The sequence below is a fragment of the Phoca vitulina genome, unplaced genomic scaffold, assembly GCF_004348235.1.
Source record: "Phoca vitulina isolate PV1807 unplaced genomic scaffold, GSC_HSeal_1.0 scaffold13, whole genome shotgun sequence".
NCBI classification, from domain to species: Eukaryota; Metazoa; Chordata; class Mammalia; order Carnivora; family Phocidae; genus Phoca; species Phoca vitulina.
Window position 1 is genome coordinate 37,104,517 of NW_022589716.1, and position 20,324 is coordinate 37,124,840.

A 20,324-nucleotide genomic window follows, 5' to 3' on the forward strand; every position below is an offset into this window, starting at 1 on the left:
AAATACAGACCTTGGAAGTAGACTTCCTTAGCTCTGGTGCTTCCTAGCTTTATGTCCTTGGCAAGTCTCTTAAAAAGTTTGTTACCTTAACTTCTTTATCTGAAATATAAGGGTGATGATAATACCTACCTTATATGTATTGGGGATTAAATAAATCCTCAATTTATTAAATAAATCCTTAATTTATTATGAGGATTAAGTAAATCAGCATATGTAAACCATTAGAACAGTACCTGGGGCATAGTAAGTGCCAGATAAGTGTTAGCTATTCTAATTATTTCTTGTATAAAATTAGGGTAATAATAATAGTAACTCTTTTATAGTTTTAGCACAGAGTTTAAATGAGTCACTGCATATCAACTGCCCATTCTGGTGCCTAATAGATAGTAGGTGCTTAAGAAAACAGAATAAACCTCACACATTGGTCATGGTTGATTCAAGAAATCCAGGAGATTCAACTATTAGGTTCAAATGTGCCATTGCTCATAGATAAGCAGGAGTTGGGAATATAAGGATGTGATTCTTCCAAATAATTAAACAAACTCTACTACTTTAAAATTACTACTAGCTGTAGATAGGTAAAATAACACACCCTATATATCTAACACACCTGCAAAAACCTGTACTATTGCTCCAGAGATGAATATAAATTGTATTTTGAAGAGAATTTTAAAATCTGACAGTTATACTCAAGACTTCTTAAGTTTTAATTTTACTTTTCATTCAACTGGTCATTTTAAATCACTATCATTTGGAGCTTGATATCATATGGTCAGGGTCTGGATTCCCATCAAGAGCTAACTCTAAAATTAATACACTCCCATATCAGAGTTCAAAACTTTCTATAGATTATTCTCATGGGAATCTAAGAATCAGTAGTTGTTTTTCTTTTAATTATATGCTTATCTTATAAGTAATTATTTAAATTAGCATCCTCAATTTTGAGATACCCAACTCAAATGAATTACTAGCTTAAGCAGAGAATGGGATATATTGGGTGACAAAATGGAATGTTCAGAAACAAAAGCAGCTTCAGGCACTGCTGGATCCAGGGTTCCAGATGATCTCATAAGGATTCTACCTTTTTCTCTACAACTTTAATCTGCTTTCCTGTGTGGATTGGTTTATTCTCAAACAGACTTTGTTCATGTGGTAGGAAAAACTGGGAATCCCCACTTTCTATCTTCATAGATAAGAAGTCAAGAGGAATAGACCTGCCTTCTTTAAATATTATTCATCACATCTCAGGTCCTTTACCTATCCTTGAATTCTACAACCTCACCAGGGGAAGGGTAATTTCCCTTCTGCCAACCCTAGATGTGTGCCCACATCTGAATTTGAGTAGGTAAGGCATTATGATTGATAGCTCCATCTCAACTCATAGAGGCTGAAAAGGGGTTCTTTTCCAAAAGAATGGCTGATGATGTTACTAAAGGAACAGCAGGAATTTCCTTCCCTACCAACTTAGGGGATGTATAAAATCAGAATTTATTAGTAAGATGGGATCAGGAAATAGATGCTGGGTGACACAAGATGTCTACTACAAATAAATATGACAGGAAAATATAACAGATGAAAGAGAACATATTTTCTTTCTCTCTTCTCTTTCTCTCTCCAAGAAATAGTGACCTCCACTCAGTAGTGCAATGCAAATGTAAGACTGTATTAAATAAACAAACAAACAAAACAACAAAAACAAAAACACAACTATGGTTGAAGATTTAGATGAAGGATGGAAGAATAACCAGAATATCTTAGCAGCAGGAGCAAGTGTAGCAGCAGGTAAGGCAGACAACTTCATAAATTACAAATCAGGTTTAAATAGAGAGGGAATTGGAAGTGGAGACATTATTTTCTGCAGAAATATCATGGGCAGAGGAGAACAACAAAGCAAATAAATAAAACTAAGATGATTAAGAAAACACAGTGCTAAAAAGATAAAATTAGGACTGAGCCCTTAACTTGAGTTACACATTTTTTTGTTAGTCCTTGGGTGAGGACAGATTAAGGACTACACAAAACCAAGCCTGTGAACACACTTTATAATGTATGATCTTTGGGCCTAAAACTAGATTCTCTTCCAGTTAAGTATGATGCTAGAACAATGACTGGCCCAGTTTTAGATTAACCAGTCTTACAGAAAGATTTTTGATTCATATAACCTCAAAAAAACAAATACTGTGTCACATGTTAGGTTCCAGATCCTTTGCTCTGTGGCTAAAGATATAAAGATGAATTAGATACTATAAGTACTGGATGTCTGTAGATTTTGCAAGCTCAGCATCACTTCCCTGTTTCTCTGGTAACAGATCACTCTTTCCATTCAGTTAAAGTGCTAGTGCCTGGCTTCTGCCCTTCCTCAACCAGACTATGATAATGGCCCAAGTTATTGGTCTAAGAATTAACACTTGACTCAAGAAGAACCAATGGAAGCCTTCCTTTATAGTTGATTGAGAGCTTTAAGGTTAGAGTATTTCAATCTTGGGCAGTTTTTGTAAAACAAAATTATTTCAAAATCTACTAATTATCCTTTAAGCTCTAGAAACTGCATACCATGACTAAGAGGGCAGCAATTTATCTGATACTGCTTCTGCTCTGTCCACTTTATGTTTCAGTCACTGTCAAATAAAGGCAGTGGGGAATGGCAAAACCACTTCTGATTCATTCAACACTTGAGTGCTTCTTAGGTACAAAACACCATTCTAAACATTGTCCGGGAGAAAAAGATAAATAATACCAGCCCTTACCCTCAAGGATCTTGCAACGTGGCAAGGGAAATAAGACACGAACACAGATGACTGCAATAAAATGAAGATAATGATTGCTACCAGATGTTTAGGGAGAATGAGCAGAGCAAAGAGAACACAGAATAAGGCAACATTCAGTAGTCAGCCAAGAAATATTTATTGAGCAATCATAAGATGTGAAATGGATATGGAAGAGTAAAATGTGGACTGGGGCTTAGGCAGGTGGAAAATCAGGTGACATGACTTGTTACCCACCTTTCTAAATATGTTTTTTGTCACCAAGTTCCTAATAAATATCCTTAAATTAAAAACTGAATAAGGATATAGTCTCTGAAATACAGCCCGGGGCAATGATGCCTAAAAATAGTAGGATAGTAGTACATGTGTCCCCAAGTATGCCTTCCTATTGCTTTGTTCTCTTTCCCTTTCCGCATTAGCTGATGGTACCTTATGATACCCATTTCAGGTCTTCCACCCTTTTTGAGCTGGTGTTTTAGAACAGGTGAATTAGAGTAGGATCCTTTTGGCTTCAAACAACAGAAAGGAAATAGTATAAAATTGAAAAAAAAAAAAGTCCAGAGGCAATCTTGCTGGCATGTCTGGATCCAAGACTTCAAATGTTTAAATCAAGTCTCTATCTCTCTCTACCTCCACCCCGATTTCTCCTTTCCCTTGTCCCCTCTCCTATATCTCTCTCTTTTTTTTTTTTTTTTTGGCTTTTGTGTGTTGATTTTTTTTTTAATTTTATTATGTTATGTTAGTCACCATACAATACATCATTAGTTTTTGATGTAGTGATCCACAATCCATTGTTTTCGTATAACACCCAGTGCTCCATGCAGTATGTGCCCTCCTTAATACCCATCACCGGGCTAACCAATCCCCCCTCCCCCCTCCCCTCTAAAACCCTGTTTGTTTCTCAGGTCCATAGTCTCTCATGGTTCATCTCTCCCTCCAATTCCCCCCGCCCATTTTTCCCTTCCTTCTCCTAATGTCCTCCATGTTATTCCTTATGTTCCACCAATAAGTGAAAGCATATGATAATTGACTTTCTCTGCTTGACTTATTTCACTTAGCATAATCTCCTCAAGTCCCATCCATGTTGATGTAAAAGTTGGGTATTCATCCTTTGTGATGGCTGAGTAATATTCCATTGTATATATGGACCACATCTTCTTTATCCATTCATCTGTTGAAGGGCATCTCGGCTCTTTCCACAGTTTGGCTATTACGGACATTGCTGCTATGAACATTGGGGTGCATATGGCCCTTCTTTTCACTACATCTGTGTCTTTGGGGTAAATACCCAGTAGTGCAATTGCTGGGTCATAGGGTAGCTCTATTTTTAAATTTTTGAGGAACCTCCACACTGTTTTCCAAAGTGGCTATACCAACTTGCATTCCCACCAACAGTGTAAGAGGGTTCCCCTTTCTCCACAACCTCTCCAACATTTGTTGTTCCTTTCCCTGTCCATTTTGGCCATTCTAACTGGTGTAAGGTGGTATCTCAGTGTGGTTTTGATTTGGATTTCCCTGATGGCTAATGATGATGAACATTTTTTCATGTGTCTGTTAGCCATTTGTATGTCTTCTTCAGAGAAGTGTCTGTTCATCTCTTCTGCCCACTTTTTGACTTGATTATTTGTTTTTTGGGTGTTGAGTTTGAGAAGTTCTTTACAGATTTTGGATACCAGCCCTTTATCTGTAGTGTCATTTGCAAATATCTTGTCCCATTCTGTGGGTTGCCTCTTTGTTTTGTTGACTGTTTCCTTTGCTGTGCAGAAGCTTTTTATCTTGATGAAGTCCCAAAAGTTCATTTTTGCTTTTGTTTCACTAGCGTTTGGAGATGTATCTTGAAAGAAGTTGCTGTGGGTGATGTCAAAGAGATTACTGCCTATGTTCTCCTCTAGGATTTTGATGGATTCCTGTCTCACATTGAGGTCTTTCATCCACTTTGAGTTTATCTTTGTGAATGGTGTTAGAGAATGGTCAAGTTTCATTCTTCTGCATGTGGCTGTCCAATTTTCCCAGCACCATTTATTGAAGAGACTGTCTTTTTTCCATTGCATGTTTTTTCCTGCTTTGTCAAAGATTATTTGACCATAGAGTTGAGGGTCCATATCTGGGTTCTCTATTCTGTATCTCTTATTATAGAATTCAAATAGCTCTCTGTTTATGTGGAAACTCCTGGCACAGCTACAGGCTTATATCCTTATAGCTCCAGGAAAGAGTAGGGACCATGACAGTGTAAGGTTGTAGCAGGGCATCCCATCTAAGATTGACTTATACTCACATTGTACACAGGGGTAGATTAGTATATTAATTACAGCACTGATTTCTTGAAGAAGATCATGTAATGTGTGTTCTTAGATAATAAGAATAGTATAACATTTTCCAAAAGATATACATGAAGTGTTTTGAGGAAGGGGGACCTTTTTTTTTTTTCCTAATTCACTCACAGATTGTCTATTGGATAGTGGTAACCCTGTGTCACTATCCTAGGTACCACAGCAAAAGCCCAAGAGTTAGTCCTGGATGGCTCTGGCTGGGCTCTATTCTCATCCTTTAACTCATCAATGTAGCCAGTCACCAGCCCTAATTTATAAGAAGTGGGTTTTCTCAAATCATAAGTAATGAAACATAGAGGAGGGGCCTATCCAAAAAGAAACTGAACTGGACTATCCCTAGAAGGAAGAGAAATAGATGGTAAGCAAGGGGGGGGAAAAAAAAAAAAAAAAAAAAAGGAAAGAAAAAGAAAAAGAAAAAAAAAAGAAAAAAGTCCTCTATACCAGAAAATGTTTATAATTTTTTTGGAGATCAAAAAAATTGGTCTCCTACACATGAAGGAACAGAAGATATTGGCCTAAAAAGAGCCCCATGGACAAAGGGATATGGCCTATTTTAACAGAGGATTTGAGAGTTAACAGATACCATGGAGAGCATCCAGTTCAATCTCATCATTTTACAAATGGGGAAACTAAAACCCAGACAGGAAAACAGAAATGCTAAGGACATACAGGTAGTTGATGGCAGAGACGACCCACTACCTGTCTTCTGACCTTGTAGTGTGTGTGTGTGTGTGTGTGTGTGTGTGTGTTGTTTTGTTGTTTGCTTGCTTTTTGTACAAGGACACTTTTCTTTAGTACATAACAACAACAACAACAAAAAGTATAGCCTTGTTTCTGGTTTTCTCTTCTTTCTCAAATCTGTATAATATAGTTTTGCCGCACTCCAACAGAAAATCTCAGCAAGAGTTAACTATCATGAATCCACTCACTCCGGTACCAAGGACAGAGACATTATCCTTTATATAAGAACTAGGGCCACCTGTTGCTTTAAGAGCTCAAGTTTGGTCTCAGCTGCAGGAGGGGACCCTTTGAAAATCAGCTTCCTAACTGCACTGCATCCTGATTTAGCTACCAAATCTTCAGCCAGAAAAAGATAGAAAGGCATCTGGATCATTGGGGAGACTTCTACCTGCCTCTCTTTCTTCCTCCTACTGTCACCTTTTTCCTGCTGTTTCCTGCCCAAAAACCTGTCACCAGCCCAGAAGCATCTCTGGAAATGGGTAGGAGGGAGCCCTCCACCTGTCAGCGCCAGAGAAGAAAGTGCGCTCTGCAGAGTTCTCAGTTGTTACATCTTTGGCGATGAAAGGAAAGAAAGAGGTGAGTCCGAGGTTTCCGCCACAGATATTCTGGAGACTGCAGTTAGTCCATCCGTCTCTGGCTCCAGTAACCCCTAAAGACCGAGGGTGCACTTACATTCCTAGCGTTTCTTGGCTTGCTTTCCTAAGAGCTAGTTCAGTGCCTCGCCCCAAGAAGTCTCTGGGTAAAGGTTCTTTTAAGTCATGAATCAGGTTCCCGTCTGTATGTGTGTTTTTTCTTGAGAAAAACTGGCACAGACTGATCAGTAGTAGACAGTGGGGTCTCCTTGCTCCCCTTCATCACTGCGTTCTCCACCTTGCGACTTCCTCGCATTCTCCCGGATCTGACAGCTAGGACTCGCGACCTCAGGGTTGGGAGCATCAGCACCAGACATCCCCGCCCCCTCCCGGGGTTGATGCCACCCGTGCCTAGAAGGTGCGTGTGGGTGCAGGCGGGCGAGCTGGAGGCTTCTACGGTGAGCTAGGAGAAGCATTTCAGCCCTTGCCTGAGACCTGCAATCCTAGATTCCCTGGGGACCGCGAAACTCCCAGTCCGAGGCACTCCCTGCTTCGCCGCCCACCCATTCCCCCCTTCCTTACCTCAGCACGCAGCCCCTCCCTGCGTGATGATGCAAACCAGTGGGGAGGGCGGGCACTGGGAAGGGTGGGGAGAGTCGGAGAGCTAGCGAGGGAGGGAGGGAGTGGGAGGAGGAGGAGAGGGAGCCGAACGACCATTTAAAGCGATAGCAATCCTTGCCCTCTCCCCAGTGCTGGGTTGTTGGAGAGCGCGAGCGGCAAGCCGGGGAGCGCGAGCGCGGCGCGCCGGCCGGCGAACCCGGGAGCGCACGGAGCCCCAATCTGGCAGGCGCCGCGGGACCCCCCATCCTCTCCGGCCGCCCCTCCCCGGGCGCCCCCACCCTCCGTGCCTGCAGGAGCCTCTGGGCTTCCCCGGAGGACCTCACCCCAAGGGGCCCGGACCCGGGCGAGCCCGCCACCATCCCCTCCAGCGCCGCCGCCACCACCGCAGCAGCCGGAGCAGCATGGTCCAGCTGGGGAAGCTGCTCCGCGTCCTGACTTTGATGAAGTTCCCCTGCTGCGTGCTGGAGGTGCTCCTGTGCGCGCTGGCGGCGGCGGCGCGCGGCCAGGAGATGTACGCCCCGCACTCTATCCGGATCGAGGGGGACGTCACCCTCGGGGGGCTGTTCCCGGTGCACGCCAAGGGTCCTAGCGGAGTGCCCTGCGGCGACATCAAGAGGGAGAACGGGATCCACAGGCTGGAAGCGATGCTCTACGCCCTGGACCAGATCAACAGCGATCCCAACCTGCTGCCCAACGTGACGCTGGGCGCGCGGATCCTGGACACTTGTTCCAGGGACACTTACGCGCTCGAACAGTCGCTCACTTTCGTCCAGGCGCTCATCCAGAAGGACACCTCCGACGTGCGCTGCACCAACGGCGAGCCTCCGGTTTTCGTCAAGCCGGAGAAAGTAGTTGGAGTGATTGGGGCTTCGGGGAGTTCGGTCTCCATCATGGTAGCCAACATCCTGAGGCTCTTCCAGGTAGGGAGGCGCTCCCTCCGGGGCAGAGCGCGCCTTAGCTCCCCGCGCACTTAATCCTAAAAGCTGGCTTGGACTCGAGGGGTGCGGGGTCAGGTCAGCCTTCGCGCATTTCCACCCTGGAGATCCTGCGAATCCCTCCCACCCCACCCGAGGAGGTACCTTCCCTGCTTGGTTCATTTCCCTTCCATCTCTCCCCTGTCCGCGCTCCACTCCATCCGGCTTGACATCCTGGATTTATGGCCCCATTTACAAGAAGCAATCTGCGAAAAACAAGGCGATGATTTAAATGGGTTTGCATTAGAGTGAAATATGGTCCAAAAACAGGCTTGTAAAAGTGCCGGGCTCCTGTGAGAGCCGGTTAGGCTCGTGGAATATGAAAGATGAGAAGACGCCTCGAAGCCGGGCATTTCTCAACTCCCCAGCTTCCCAGCCCCAAGCCGCCCCGGCAAGCCGCAGCTCCCTTGGAAAATTTCGAGAAGAGCTTAGGGAGGCACATCTTAAACGGAGGGCTAGGTCTTCACCTACATGTGGATATTAATTGCCCATCTCTCTCAGGTTGGATCTTCCGACCTGTAGCCTGTCTCCGCGAGGGCATGGGGCAGAAGGCACGGGGACGCTCCCCAAGTGGGGAGATGCCACCCCCAGACGTGACCCCCGGGTGATTTGCTCTGGGCAGTTGTTTGCACCGTCTAAATTGCATTTGCAGTCCGGCCACTGGCAGGAGCTGGGCGATCAGCTTTCTACTCCTGCCACTTCAGAGCCCAGAGATGAGCTCATGCTAACTGCGAAACAAAATCGCTTTCGCTGCCTCCACCCTCCGCCCATCCTTTCCCACGACCTCCCTAACACAACCCCCCAACCCCTATCCCCGGCTCCGCGGACGATTCCCGGAGCCAGACGAGAAGGCGCCTGGAGGGAGGCACTAGGGTGCGCTGAGCAAAGCCGGCGGTCCTCCTGCTCCGGGCGCCGGGAGGGCAACGCCGAAAATGGGAGGAAGGCGGATCCGGGGCAGCTGAGCGGTGGGTTCTACTGCAGTGCCCTCTCTCCGCCTGCTCCCGCATTTTGTGCCCCGTGGCTCCTGTGCTGCATTGGGTATAAATGGATGGATTTTGGATTTTAAGAAATTGAGTTTCGGGGTCTGTTTGACTGTGGGTTCCCTTCTCCTTATTTCTCCTTGTCTCTCTCTCTGTATCATCTTTCTTTCTTTCTCTTTTTTCCTTCTTTTTCTCCTTTTCTCTCCCTCTCGTTCAATTTCTGCTTCTTTTCTCTCTCCCTCCCCCCACCCCCAAGTTTTTTGTTCATCTCTCTCTAGAGATGATCCTTTCCTAATCCCTGCCTGATAGTACCCAAACCCAATTAATCCCTTCTCCAGATGTTCTGGCTAACCCTGGTGCCCTTATGCTCCCCATATCTAAAGAATTGGTTCCCTTCCAAATGCCTTCCCTAAGGGTGTTGGGTTTCTGGAGGGGATTCCTTGTGAGATTGAAGCTGTCACCACATCTGCTCCTAGGAGTGTGAAGTTTGTGTGTGCACCAGGAGAGGTGCCTGCCCAGGGCTGCAGCCTGGTATGGCCCCTCTGATCTTCTGAGCATCCCTAACACTTTTTGAGTGTGCCATCGTGGGAATCCCTGGATATTTGCAAACCCAAAAATGCTTTGGGGGCACCCTTAATTCTGAGATGATGCTTTTGGGAAGAGGCTAGGTTACTGTAAGCAAAATCCAGAAGCGTTTCCTTCTTGCCTGAGCTTAAAGCCAGGCAACTTAAGAGGGCAGTGCTGCAGGAGACTGCGAGGTCAGAGATCACCGGAGAACCACTGGGCGACTCACAGCCCTGTGAGCCCTGAGCCCTGGGGGTTGAAGGCACATTTGGTGTCTCACATTTTTTAATTATTTTGGTGCCTGTTTCTCTCTTCACTCAGAGCACAGGCAGTGCTGCAGATGGGCCTGTCTGTCTGAAAAAGAGTGAAATGTTAAAGTCAGGAGAGGGATTGCAGACTAGGCTGAAGGACTGTGTTTGCTGAAAAAGATTCCAGGGGGAGTTGATTCTTCCTCTGGTGTGTGAACCTGAGGCTCTTGTGTGGGAAAGAGATGGTTTGCCTTATGCTTAGTTCCCTCATTCCCTGGGCTGGGAAGGAAAGGAAGCTAATGCCAATGTTAGCAGTGTGGGTTGGGACCAAAACCATTCAGAGAAAACACTGTCATTTTCCTCTAATTTGCAAATTGCAGCTATTCATGTTGGATTGAACAGCTGAGGGAAAAAGAGCCCCCAGTTTTCACCTGCATTTATGGAGAAGAGGCTGGTAGCAGGAGGAATGCACCAACTTGTAGCTTGTGTTGTGAGCTGGGTATAACTGTTGGTGTGGGCATCATGCTTAACCGTTGCCCATGTTGGAATATATACTTATATATTCCAACAGTCTCTTCCAGTAGCCTTGTCTGCACATGATCATAGGAGCTCCTGGCACGCAAGTCTAATCCCAAGTTTCCCAGCCTCTGTAAGCCTGCAGAATGAATAGAGAGAATAGTGGTACACAGACCCATTGTTCAAAGGCACAATCAATTTAGAGAGAGAGGAAAAGAATGGTAGGTGAATCTTCGCTGGGAGTGCAGGGTTCAGCTCAATTAAGATTGTCCTATATAAAAAAACCAAAAAACAAAAAACACAAAAAACCTCCTCTAAATGATTGAATTCTTAGCTCTCCAGAGATTTGAGTTTTCTTTTCCCGGGCCCTATAGGTTGCTGTGGGGACCATGCCAAACCTATCATTTGAGGTAAAAATTTATGATGAGATAAGCTTCTAGGCTGGGGGAAGGAATACTTAGTGACTTAAATGGGGGAGTGCTACACACGGTGGGGTTGGCGGGGGGAGGGTTGAGGACAGGGAAGAGTAATGAAATAGTAATAAATGTAGCAAATGCTGTTGTTGCCAACAAAAACTGGAATGAAGTTCTTTCCTGAGAATGAGGACCTGGGCAAGAATGACTCCTCAGATGTAAATAGTGTCTATGACTTTGAATTTTCATTTGCCTGCTGGTGTAGCAGACCAAAGATATGAGCTGAACAAGTCCTCTCTCTCTCTCTCTCTCCTCTGTGCACACTGAATTGATTAGTAAGTGACATGTCAGAGGACAGGAATGATGTCCACTGGTCTTTCAAATCTAGGAATTGGAAGCTAATGAAATTAGTGTGTGGCCAGGGCTCTGCCAACTAGAATTAAGTCACTGCAACCACCCTGCAATGCATTTTCAGCCTCAAAGAAGTATCAGGGAGGAATTTCTGGAGATTGTTTCTGAGCCTGTACAAAATAATACTCTCCTAATGTTAAGAAAGATTAAATGTAAATTAATTTTGACTATGAGTAACATATTTAAAAAATAATCAGAGAGTGGGGATGGCTTAAGGTGGAGAGCTTATATAATATGCTGTCCAAAGGATAAACCTCCCCTGACCACTATTTTATGGGCTATAAGTAAGATATATTATAGTGGGAAGTAATGGGCATGTTTTTATTCAAGGCTTCTCTGTTATCAACTTGAGAGCAAACACTCTGAGCGTATAAATTACTCTTGCTACATCCTGACTCTGAATGAACAATATTTCATGGCCAGTGACATGGTCTAAGCTATGGACTTGGAATTGAATGGTGTCTGTTTCAGTTCCTTTGTTCCTTCAGAAGCAACTAGATGGAAAAAGTGGCCAACTTGACTCTTGTTGGGGCATATTGCAAATCTAAACCTATGGACCTTGTACCATAAATGAAATACATTTGTAAATTTCTAAATGTTATCCTTCTGTTCACTGAAGCTTAAATACAATCTCCAACTTTGGGGGCATTTTATATATATATGGACCTAGTTTTCTTCCTTCTTTCTTTTGCTCCCTCTCTTCTCTCTATCTTATGTATTTGGATAGAACTGGGTACCTAGGATGGTGTGGTATTACTATAGTGGGGACTTTTTTTAAACAACTCTAACCTACTCTTTTCAAAATTTCATAAATACAGGTGTCAGTGCCATTTGGAATAGGCTCTATAACAATCTCTGCCTCCACATTTACTGTGTTTCAGGAAATTTACCTAACAGATGGTGAGTGGGCAATTTTTAAAGGGGCATTTTTGAAAAGAGCAGAGAGGGAAGGAATAGAGACAGGCACATACTATATTTGAAGATACCTCTACGTGTATATTTTATGTATACATGCCCATAACATTAAGATGTCTTTGGGGATTTTTCTCTTCAAAAATAATTGAAGTAATGGATGCTTTTGCTACAATTTCATAAACATTGAGAGTATAACAAATCATAAATGCTCTATTTCCTACGTCTATAGGTTGTGTCATGGACTTCAAAGATCATAGCTGGATTACACAAAGTACACTCCAATCTCAATCCTGCCACGAATTAGCCCTGTTACCCTAAATAAGTTACTTAATCTTCTTAGGCCTCAATTACCTCATCTGATTTTTTTTTCTTTAAAAACAAATGTAGTTTCTAAGTTTTTAATCTCTTTGGGTCATAGCTTGCTTGGAGAAAACCCGCTCTTGTCCAAACCCCATGACTTTGAATTTCTAGCACCCACTTTGAACTTTAAGTGAGTTTGGGGGAACTTTTAAAGAATATTTTCACACAGGTATCTTAGTTAATACCAGTCTAGCTGATTTCCCATATTCAGACTTTATCCCTTGTTTTGCCAGTGTGCTCCTTAGTCATGTATATCAAGGCTTGTATCCAGGAAAATGACCTCCTGGGTCAGCTTACTGCATGGTTAGAAGACACCAAGCGGGGAGCAAGAACTGTGAGCTTTATAGTAGCAGATAAAACTTTTGTTATCCAGCGTTCTCTCCCCTTTCATCTTGCAAAAACCCCCGGCTTTCTTTTGGAAAGCTGCCAGATAGTGATTCCTACCTCCTCCCTGGCCCCAGGGATGAGTCCCCTGACTGAACTCAGGCAAAGCAGGTGATGGGTTCAGGTGTAGACTTTTGACTTTGGCTAGACCTATCAGAATCCTCCCCAGAACTTTTCTGCCAGAGGAAAATGGGAAAATTGGCTCTTCTCTCTGGAATTTCTAAGCTGAGGTAATATGACTCTGGGACTCCTAGTGGCCATCCAACACAAGACTTTCTGTAGAATAAAGTCATATAGAGGTAAGCAGGGTTGAGTGATGGAGAGAAAGCCAGAGCCCTGATGATATTCTGAAACTCTCAAATCCAGCTATATCTGAATCTAGCTGCATCCCTGAATTTCCAGTACTTGTTCTTAAAATAAATAAATTAATAAAAATTCCTTCTACTGTTTTGAATTTGTCTTCAGGCCTGTGCAATTAAAAGCCCCCTAGCCAAAACAAGTAATTTCTTATGTTAATGTGAGGTTTGCTGACTGGCATTCATTAAAAATGAATGAAAAATTATATATGATATTTTCTTTACTTTAAATATAATCTTTCTAGCCAAGGTCTGGGATAGTCACAACTCTGCATTCTTCCCCACTCTTCCTATCATTTGCTGTATTAACTTTAAGCATTTGTTATAACAACCTGATGCAGTTGAGAGATAAGGTGAACACTTCTGATGTAGAATGCAGCATAGAAGCCTCCTATTTGGAAGGTTTAGAACCATACTTGGTTCCCCTCATTAAAGCAAATCTTTTGTTGATGTCTCCAGGGCAGAGAAACATTTTCATGGCATAATGGAATACAAAGTACGTTAAACTCCTGGGTTACTCTACGGTAAGCATCAAGCCTAACTACTTGTCATCCCCTTTTACTGTAAGTAGGCAAAAAAGAACAGTCACAAACACATTTTTCCAACAACTATATACATGAATACTGTTTAGAGGACAGTTATACAACATATAGTCAGACTGATTAATTCATGGACTTTTTGTCAACTGGCACAGTAAACATATGTGTTTTATGCACTTAATAAAAGCAAAACAAAATCTTTTTATAGGTAAATATCCGAGAAGAGCATTGTGCTAACCCTTACAGTGACGGCATTTCCATGTTTGACAAGTAATCTCCTTTCAATTACCCTTACTACTAGATGTTTCTTGGATCAAGTTATTAGAATATAACATCAAAAATAAAATAATATGAAGTTACAATGATACAGGATACATATCTCATTTTGTGAGAACAGAAGTTCTTATTTCTTTTCAATAACAGTAGTGACCCCAATAATAACTTCATCTTTGCTATGAGCCATTATGCCATGCACTCTAAATACTTCATCTCATTTAGTTCTTACAATAGTTCTGCAAAAGGCATATTATCTTCCCCACGTACAGCTGAAGAAAGCGATTCTCAGAGCCCCAAGTCACATTGCTGGTAAGTGGCAAGGTGTAGATTCACACAGTGGTTTGCCTGACGATACGCTGGTTGTTACCCACTCTACATGCTGCTTGGTTGTTGCACCAATGCAGAAATACTTAAAGTAATCATAGATCTGCCTACCCTGAAATTGTAGTGGTTTGAGGACATCAGAGTTGTTCCTTAACCACATCTATTTGCAGAAAGAGATAATATTTTATTTCAGTTCCACAACGAGATTAATTCTGTCTATTGAAACTTGAGTACACAAATCCTCACCTCCAAATGAAAGATGCTTGTTTTCTGTTATTCAACAGGTAGCCCTGTGTGTAGGCAATACATACATAGTAGGCTTTTCTCTCAAATAAAGGAGAAAAGATGTTTCTTCTTGTCCTGATTCAGTGCCCATCATTATGGATTATGATGGCTCTTCCTGAACTTTATTTCATTCACTCCACTCTTTCTACAAACCTCAAGTGGGGAAATCCATCATTCAGATATATGTGCAAAGTGAGAGGACTGTATTAATACAATTGCTGAAAGTCAAGTTGATAGAGCACAGGAAATACATCCTAATAAATGCAACATTAATGTTTGTGTGGGCCGTGGAGTGAGGGGTAGGAGAATTTTCAGTTTAATGGATTATTTTGCCTCTTGCTATAAAAGTGCTGCAGCTAAATAGTTTTATAATTGGTCATTTACAGAACTCTCCATCTCTGGGTGTTGTGCTCTCTCCATTCTGCGGCTGCCAATTCTTTCTCTTGTTCTTGTTGGAAGATAACAAGGAAGCCACTTCAAAGGCTCAGCCTGCTTTTCTGCATTATTGTTTAGATGAAAATATTTCCATTTGTTAAAGTACTACCTAAACATTTTTATCATGTTTTAAACTTGACTGTGTTCTGAATGTATTAGCACAGGCAGAATAATGTGGGATGTTTTCCTGGAGAAAACATACTTTTATCAAAGGAATCACCAGAATTTTCATGTAGGGGTTAAGAATAAAATTGTGGAGTTAGATCTGAATTTAAATTCATAATCGCCACTTAGTACCAGACTCACCTTGATCAAACAGGTACCATACCTCTCATCAATTTTCTTATCTTTGAAATGGGAATGATACAAGTGTACTTGTCTGATAAAGTAATCATAAAGATTGCACAAAATATGCATGGAAATATTTTAGCACCAAGTTTAGCATGTGATGAGTGTTCAATACATTTAAAAGTTTTATTTTATTATTATTATGCTATTATTAAATATCACTATTTCTTAAATGTCACTATTGCCAAATTTACTGTAAAATTACCATAATAATCCATGTTGGATTTCATTCTTTGTTTCTTTGTTTAAATGGAAAATATTAGGGGCACCCAGTTGGCTCAGGAGGTTAAGCATCTGACTCTTCATTTCACTTGGGGTCATGATCTCAGGATCCTGAGATCTCTGGGTGGTAGAATCAAACCTCCTGTCAGGCTCTCTGCTCAGCCTGGCATCTGCCTCCTCTCGGCCCCTCCCCCCCAAGCACTTGAGCTCCAGCGCTCCAGCTCTCTTTCTAAAATAAATAAATAAAATCTATTTTAAAAAATGGAAAATATTACACAGATTGAGAGTGAGAACATAGTTTAGTGATAGTATTCAGTGGAATGAGAATTTCTATGGCACTGATTCAGGTGAATCAGGAATGCCGTGGACTTAGATTCCAGACAGGCTCGGAGCAGTGGGCTTTGAGGTTAGCCAGCCCCAAGTTTGAAGTCCACTGTGACCCATTTCTAGTGCAGAACCTAGAGGAACTTACTTAAACTTTTTGAGCTTTACTACTAGTTTCCTCAGCTATCTTTTTTTCCAGAAATATTTATTAAGCCTCCTCCTTCAGCACTGTTCTACGTGGTTGGACGTATCAGTGACTAAAATAGACAAGAGCTCTCTCTCTCTCCCTCTCTCTCTCCCCACTCTGTCCTTCCTGCTCTCTCCTCTTCCTTTCCTCCTATCTCTATTCTTCTGTCTCTCAGCTTACACTCTCGCATGGAAACAGATGGATGTTATAAATAAGTCCTGGAGTATGTTAGAAGCTGATGAGCCCTATGGGACAAGGGAAAGAATGTGAAGTGCACTGCAGAGTGTTGGTTTGGGAGTGCTGAGGAGTGTACAGGTGGGTTCTATTTTTAACGATGGTAGTCAGGGTGGATTTCACAAGGTGGCATTTGAGCAAAGACTTGAAGCGAGGGAACTGTCAGAATGGATTAGGGGAAGTCCACTCCCTGCGAGCAGGAAAAACCAGTGTCAGAACTCCAAGGCAGAACTATGTCTGGCAGGTTTGAGGAATATCAAGGATGCCACTATGGTTGAGCAAGTCAGGAAGAGCAAGGGGCAGCAGGAGGACTTGAGGTCAGAGATATGAAGGGGCAGGTAGGGTAAGTCATTGGAAGCCACCACATGCATTTTTTCTTACCTTAAGTGTAGGCAGTGTGGTAGGATTTTAGCAGAGGTGGGGCATGATCTGTCTCTTGGTTTAAAAGAATTAATTTCATCTGTGGTGTTGAGGATGAGGGAAAGAGAGGAATCAGGGATGATCTCAGGAGGTGACTACAGGTGTCTCTGAGATGGTTGTTGGTGACTTGTGCAGCAGATGCTTCAAGAAGTGATACATTTGGAAGATTGTGACAGTATTTTCAGGTGAATCGAATGGGAGATGTAAAAGGAAGAAAGGGGACAAGGTGAACCCATGATGTGGGGCCTGAGCAATGGAAAGGTGGGATTACTATCACTTCAGATGGAAAAGGTTTGGAGTGGAGCACAACTGGGGAATTAAAGATCAGATTTGGAGGTAGAAGTTTTGAGAATTTTTTTTGGCATCCAAATTGAGATGTTGAATGCACAGGTGGAAATACGAGTCTGCAGTTATGAAGAAAGGTCTAGACTAGAGATATATTTTAATAAAATAGAGATATTAAGAATAATTACATGGAAGTGCTAATTTAAAGATTAAATGAGATAATACAGGGGGGTGCCTGGGTGGCTCATTCGGTTAAGCATCTGCCTTTGGCTCAGGTCATGATTCCAGGGTCCTAGGATCTAGCCGCATGGGGCTCCCTGCTCAGAGGGAGCCTGCTTCTCCCTCTGCCTGCCGCTCCCCCTGCTTGTGCACTCTCTCTCTTTCTGTCAAATAAATAAGTAAAACTCTTTAAAAAAATAAAAATAAATGAGATAATACAGTTAACACTGTGTGTTTCCAAAACATTTAATAGCTACTAAAGACAATTATCTGAAATGCAAACAAATCCTATAGTTTTTTTGTTTTTGCAATAAATCTGAACAAAATGATGTGACAATTATTTTAAGTCATGACACCATACTACAAACATTTAGAATAACATTTCAATCTCCTACCTTTCATTCTGATAATATAGTGGTAACTATATTTTGTAAGGTTTAAGTTAGTTCTGATAGAGTATCTATTTTATTAAAAATAATTTTGAACTATCTACTTAAGTGCAATTTTATATATATAACATATATATACATATATATATAATATAAAACTCAATTGAGAATTTGCATCACTGATATACATTTGGCCCTTGAACAATGTGGGGTTAAAGGCACTGACCACACATAGTTGAAAATCCACATATAGCTTTCGAGTCCCCCAGAACTTACCTAATAATAGTCTACCACGGACCTGAAGACTTACTGATAACATAGACTTTTGATTAACACATATTTTGTATGTTATGTGTATAATATACTGTACTCTTCCAATAAACTAGAGAAAATAAAATATAATTAAGAAAATCATAAGAAAGAGAAAAGACATTTACAGTACTGTACTGTGTTTATTGACAAACTCCATGTATAAGTGGACCCATACAGTTCAAACCCATGTTGTTCAAGAGTCAATTGTACATGAGAATTTAAGCAATGACCCAGGTATTCAAGGAAAATTACGGGCTTGTCTTATAATATCCCATTATGGGTACCTACTTTGAACAATTTCATGAGGCATTTCATATCTTCCACTCACTTTGCAATTGAAAACATGGTGGGGGGGATTTTTATCTTACAGGTTTCAAGCTCCCTTTAGCAAATCCTTTAACAGCCTTTGTAGCTTAACCAAAATTCTGTTCCTTATTCACTTCACTATCAGATACTGGTCTAAGCATGTCCTTATACTAAAAAATGCATGGCCATGTTGTCTCTACACATCTATAATTGTATTTTAACACTGTCATTATGTAAGCTATATTTTAATTGTAATTATAACAAATTTTATATCAACACACATCCGTTTCTAGTGTTCAGGGGGAGAGCAGCATGTAGTAAATTTTATCAAAATATAGCATCTGAAGAACAGAACAGAGGGTAATTGTGTAATTCTGTATTCACTATAATTAAGTTCAGTGGAGTTGGCATAATAGAATTAAGATGAAAAAAACAAAACAAAACATTGAGGCACCATGGCTACCTGTCATAACACACCCTTTTCACATCAGAGAACATATACTTAGCATCTTTCTGTACAGAAATGGACGGAGTAAGAGGTTAGAGGAAGAATAGCAGACACTAAAAGGGTGGGATTATGAAAAGCAATATGGAAATGACATATTGCTTTTAGATTTGGTAGGCGGGGAAAATCTACTAGTGTGTATGTCTACTGGGACCACGTTTTCTGGAATAGTTAAAACCGATGTCAAATATGCAGTCCTACCTTCCTTGTAAATTGGGACATACACTCAAATCTTTGCTTCCTATTTCTTGAATATTGGTTGAGAAGATTATTGCAGGAACTGTATCTTATGAACAAAGTACATTGTCTAGAAATGACTGACACTCTCTCAGCTGTCACACTCCACGCTTGCTGGCTCTTTCTTTTGGACTTATTAAAGTTTGCAGTGTGGGAGTGGGGTATGGGAAAGATCATTGGAATTTTTTTATCTTCAGGAGGCTATATGGCATAATGGTTAAGATTGCAGGCACTGGATATAGTTCACATTCCTGCTTTCCACTTGCTAACTATATAAACTTGGTCAATTTACCTGATTACTGCACCCCAGTATTCCCATCTATAAAATGACGATAATAGGGGCACCTGGGGGCTCAGTCGTTAAGCGTCTGCCTTTGGCTCAGGTCATATGACCCCAGGGTCCTGGGATCGAGCCCCGCATTGGGCTCCCTGCTCCGCGGGAAGCCTGCTTCTCCCTCTCCCACTCCCCCTGCTTGTGTTCCTGCTCTCACTATCTCTCTCTCTGTCAAATAAATACAAATAAAAAAAAATCTTTAAAATGATGATAATATTCCATCCTCTTAGGACTGTTTTCAAGATTAAGTGAAGTTACCCATGCCAAGCACTTAACACAATGCCTAGAGCACAGTAAGCTCTATTCATCATCATCATTGTCCTCCTCCTCCTCATCATCACCACCACCAGGCCAGGTACCATCTCTCCTATGCATTCTTCCATTATCTCCTGCTCCCTACCATTTCTGTCATGTTTCTCTACAAGGGTAAGGTTGTGACAGAGCATTTGTTTCCACTGGTATCTGACCCCTGGTCATCAAGGTGACTGGAGTTGGAGATAACACTCACTGCTACTTGTTGAAACAATTCCTGTTTTGAAAAGGGAAGCTGGATGTTGAGGCCAAGAATTTTCTCTTTTCTTCAGCTGGGAGACTGAGAGAAATATGCAAGCCTCAAAAGGGAATCAGGCAAAGGGCAAAATGGTTAATTTCATACTTTAGTAATTAAGAACAAGTCTGACAGACTGAATTTGAACTCATTTCCATTATGTACTGACCATGAGATGTTAGGTGTTTTTGTAACTCCTGTGAGTTCATAGCTGATAAAAAGCTACTATATGACCTGCTGCATAGTGTTGTAATAAGTGAATAAAGCATTTAGCACATTGTTTGGCAGATAGTAATCACTTAATACATTTTAACTTCCATAAGTACTATCACTACTAATACTGTTAAGTAGTTGAGCAAATCCCATGTCCTTCCTTTTCTTAAATTGCACATAATCATTTGAATAATCAGCTTACATTTATTAAGAATTATTATAAAGCCTCATGA

General features: G+C 41.8%; 1 protein-coding gene across 8 annotated transcripts in view; it reads left to right on the top strand.

Annotated features, from left to right (window-relative positions):
- Window positions 1–5,621: 5,621 nt before the first annotated feature.
- The window catches only part of GRM7 (glutamate metabotropic receptor 7), a 906,130-nt gene continuing 891,427 nt past the window's right edge, over window positions 5,622–20,324 (top strand). For 6 of the 8 annotated variants that reach the window (XR_004300388.1, XR_004300389.1, XR_004300390.1 and 3 more), the window contains exon 1: window positions 5,622–7,949. Coding sequence is in view for 4 of the 8 variants with exons in the window: in XM_032411836.1 (XP_032267727.1) it covers window positions 7,431–7,949 (519 nt within the window). In the remaining 4 variants the exon portion in view is untranslated. The remainder of the gene's footprint in view (window positions 7,950–20,324) is intronic. The other 2 variants (XM_032411838.1, XM_032411839.1) reach the window with 1 other exon arrangement.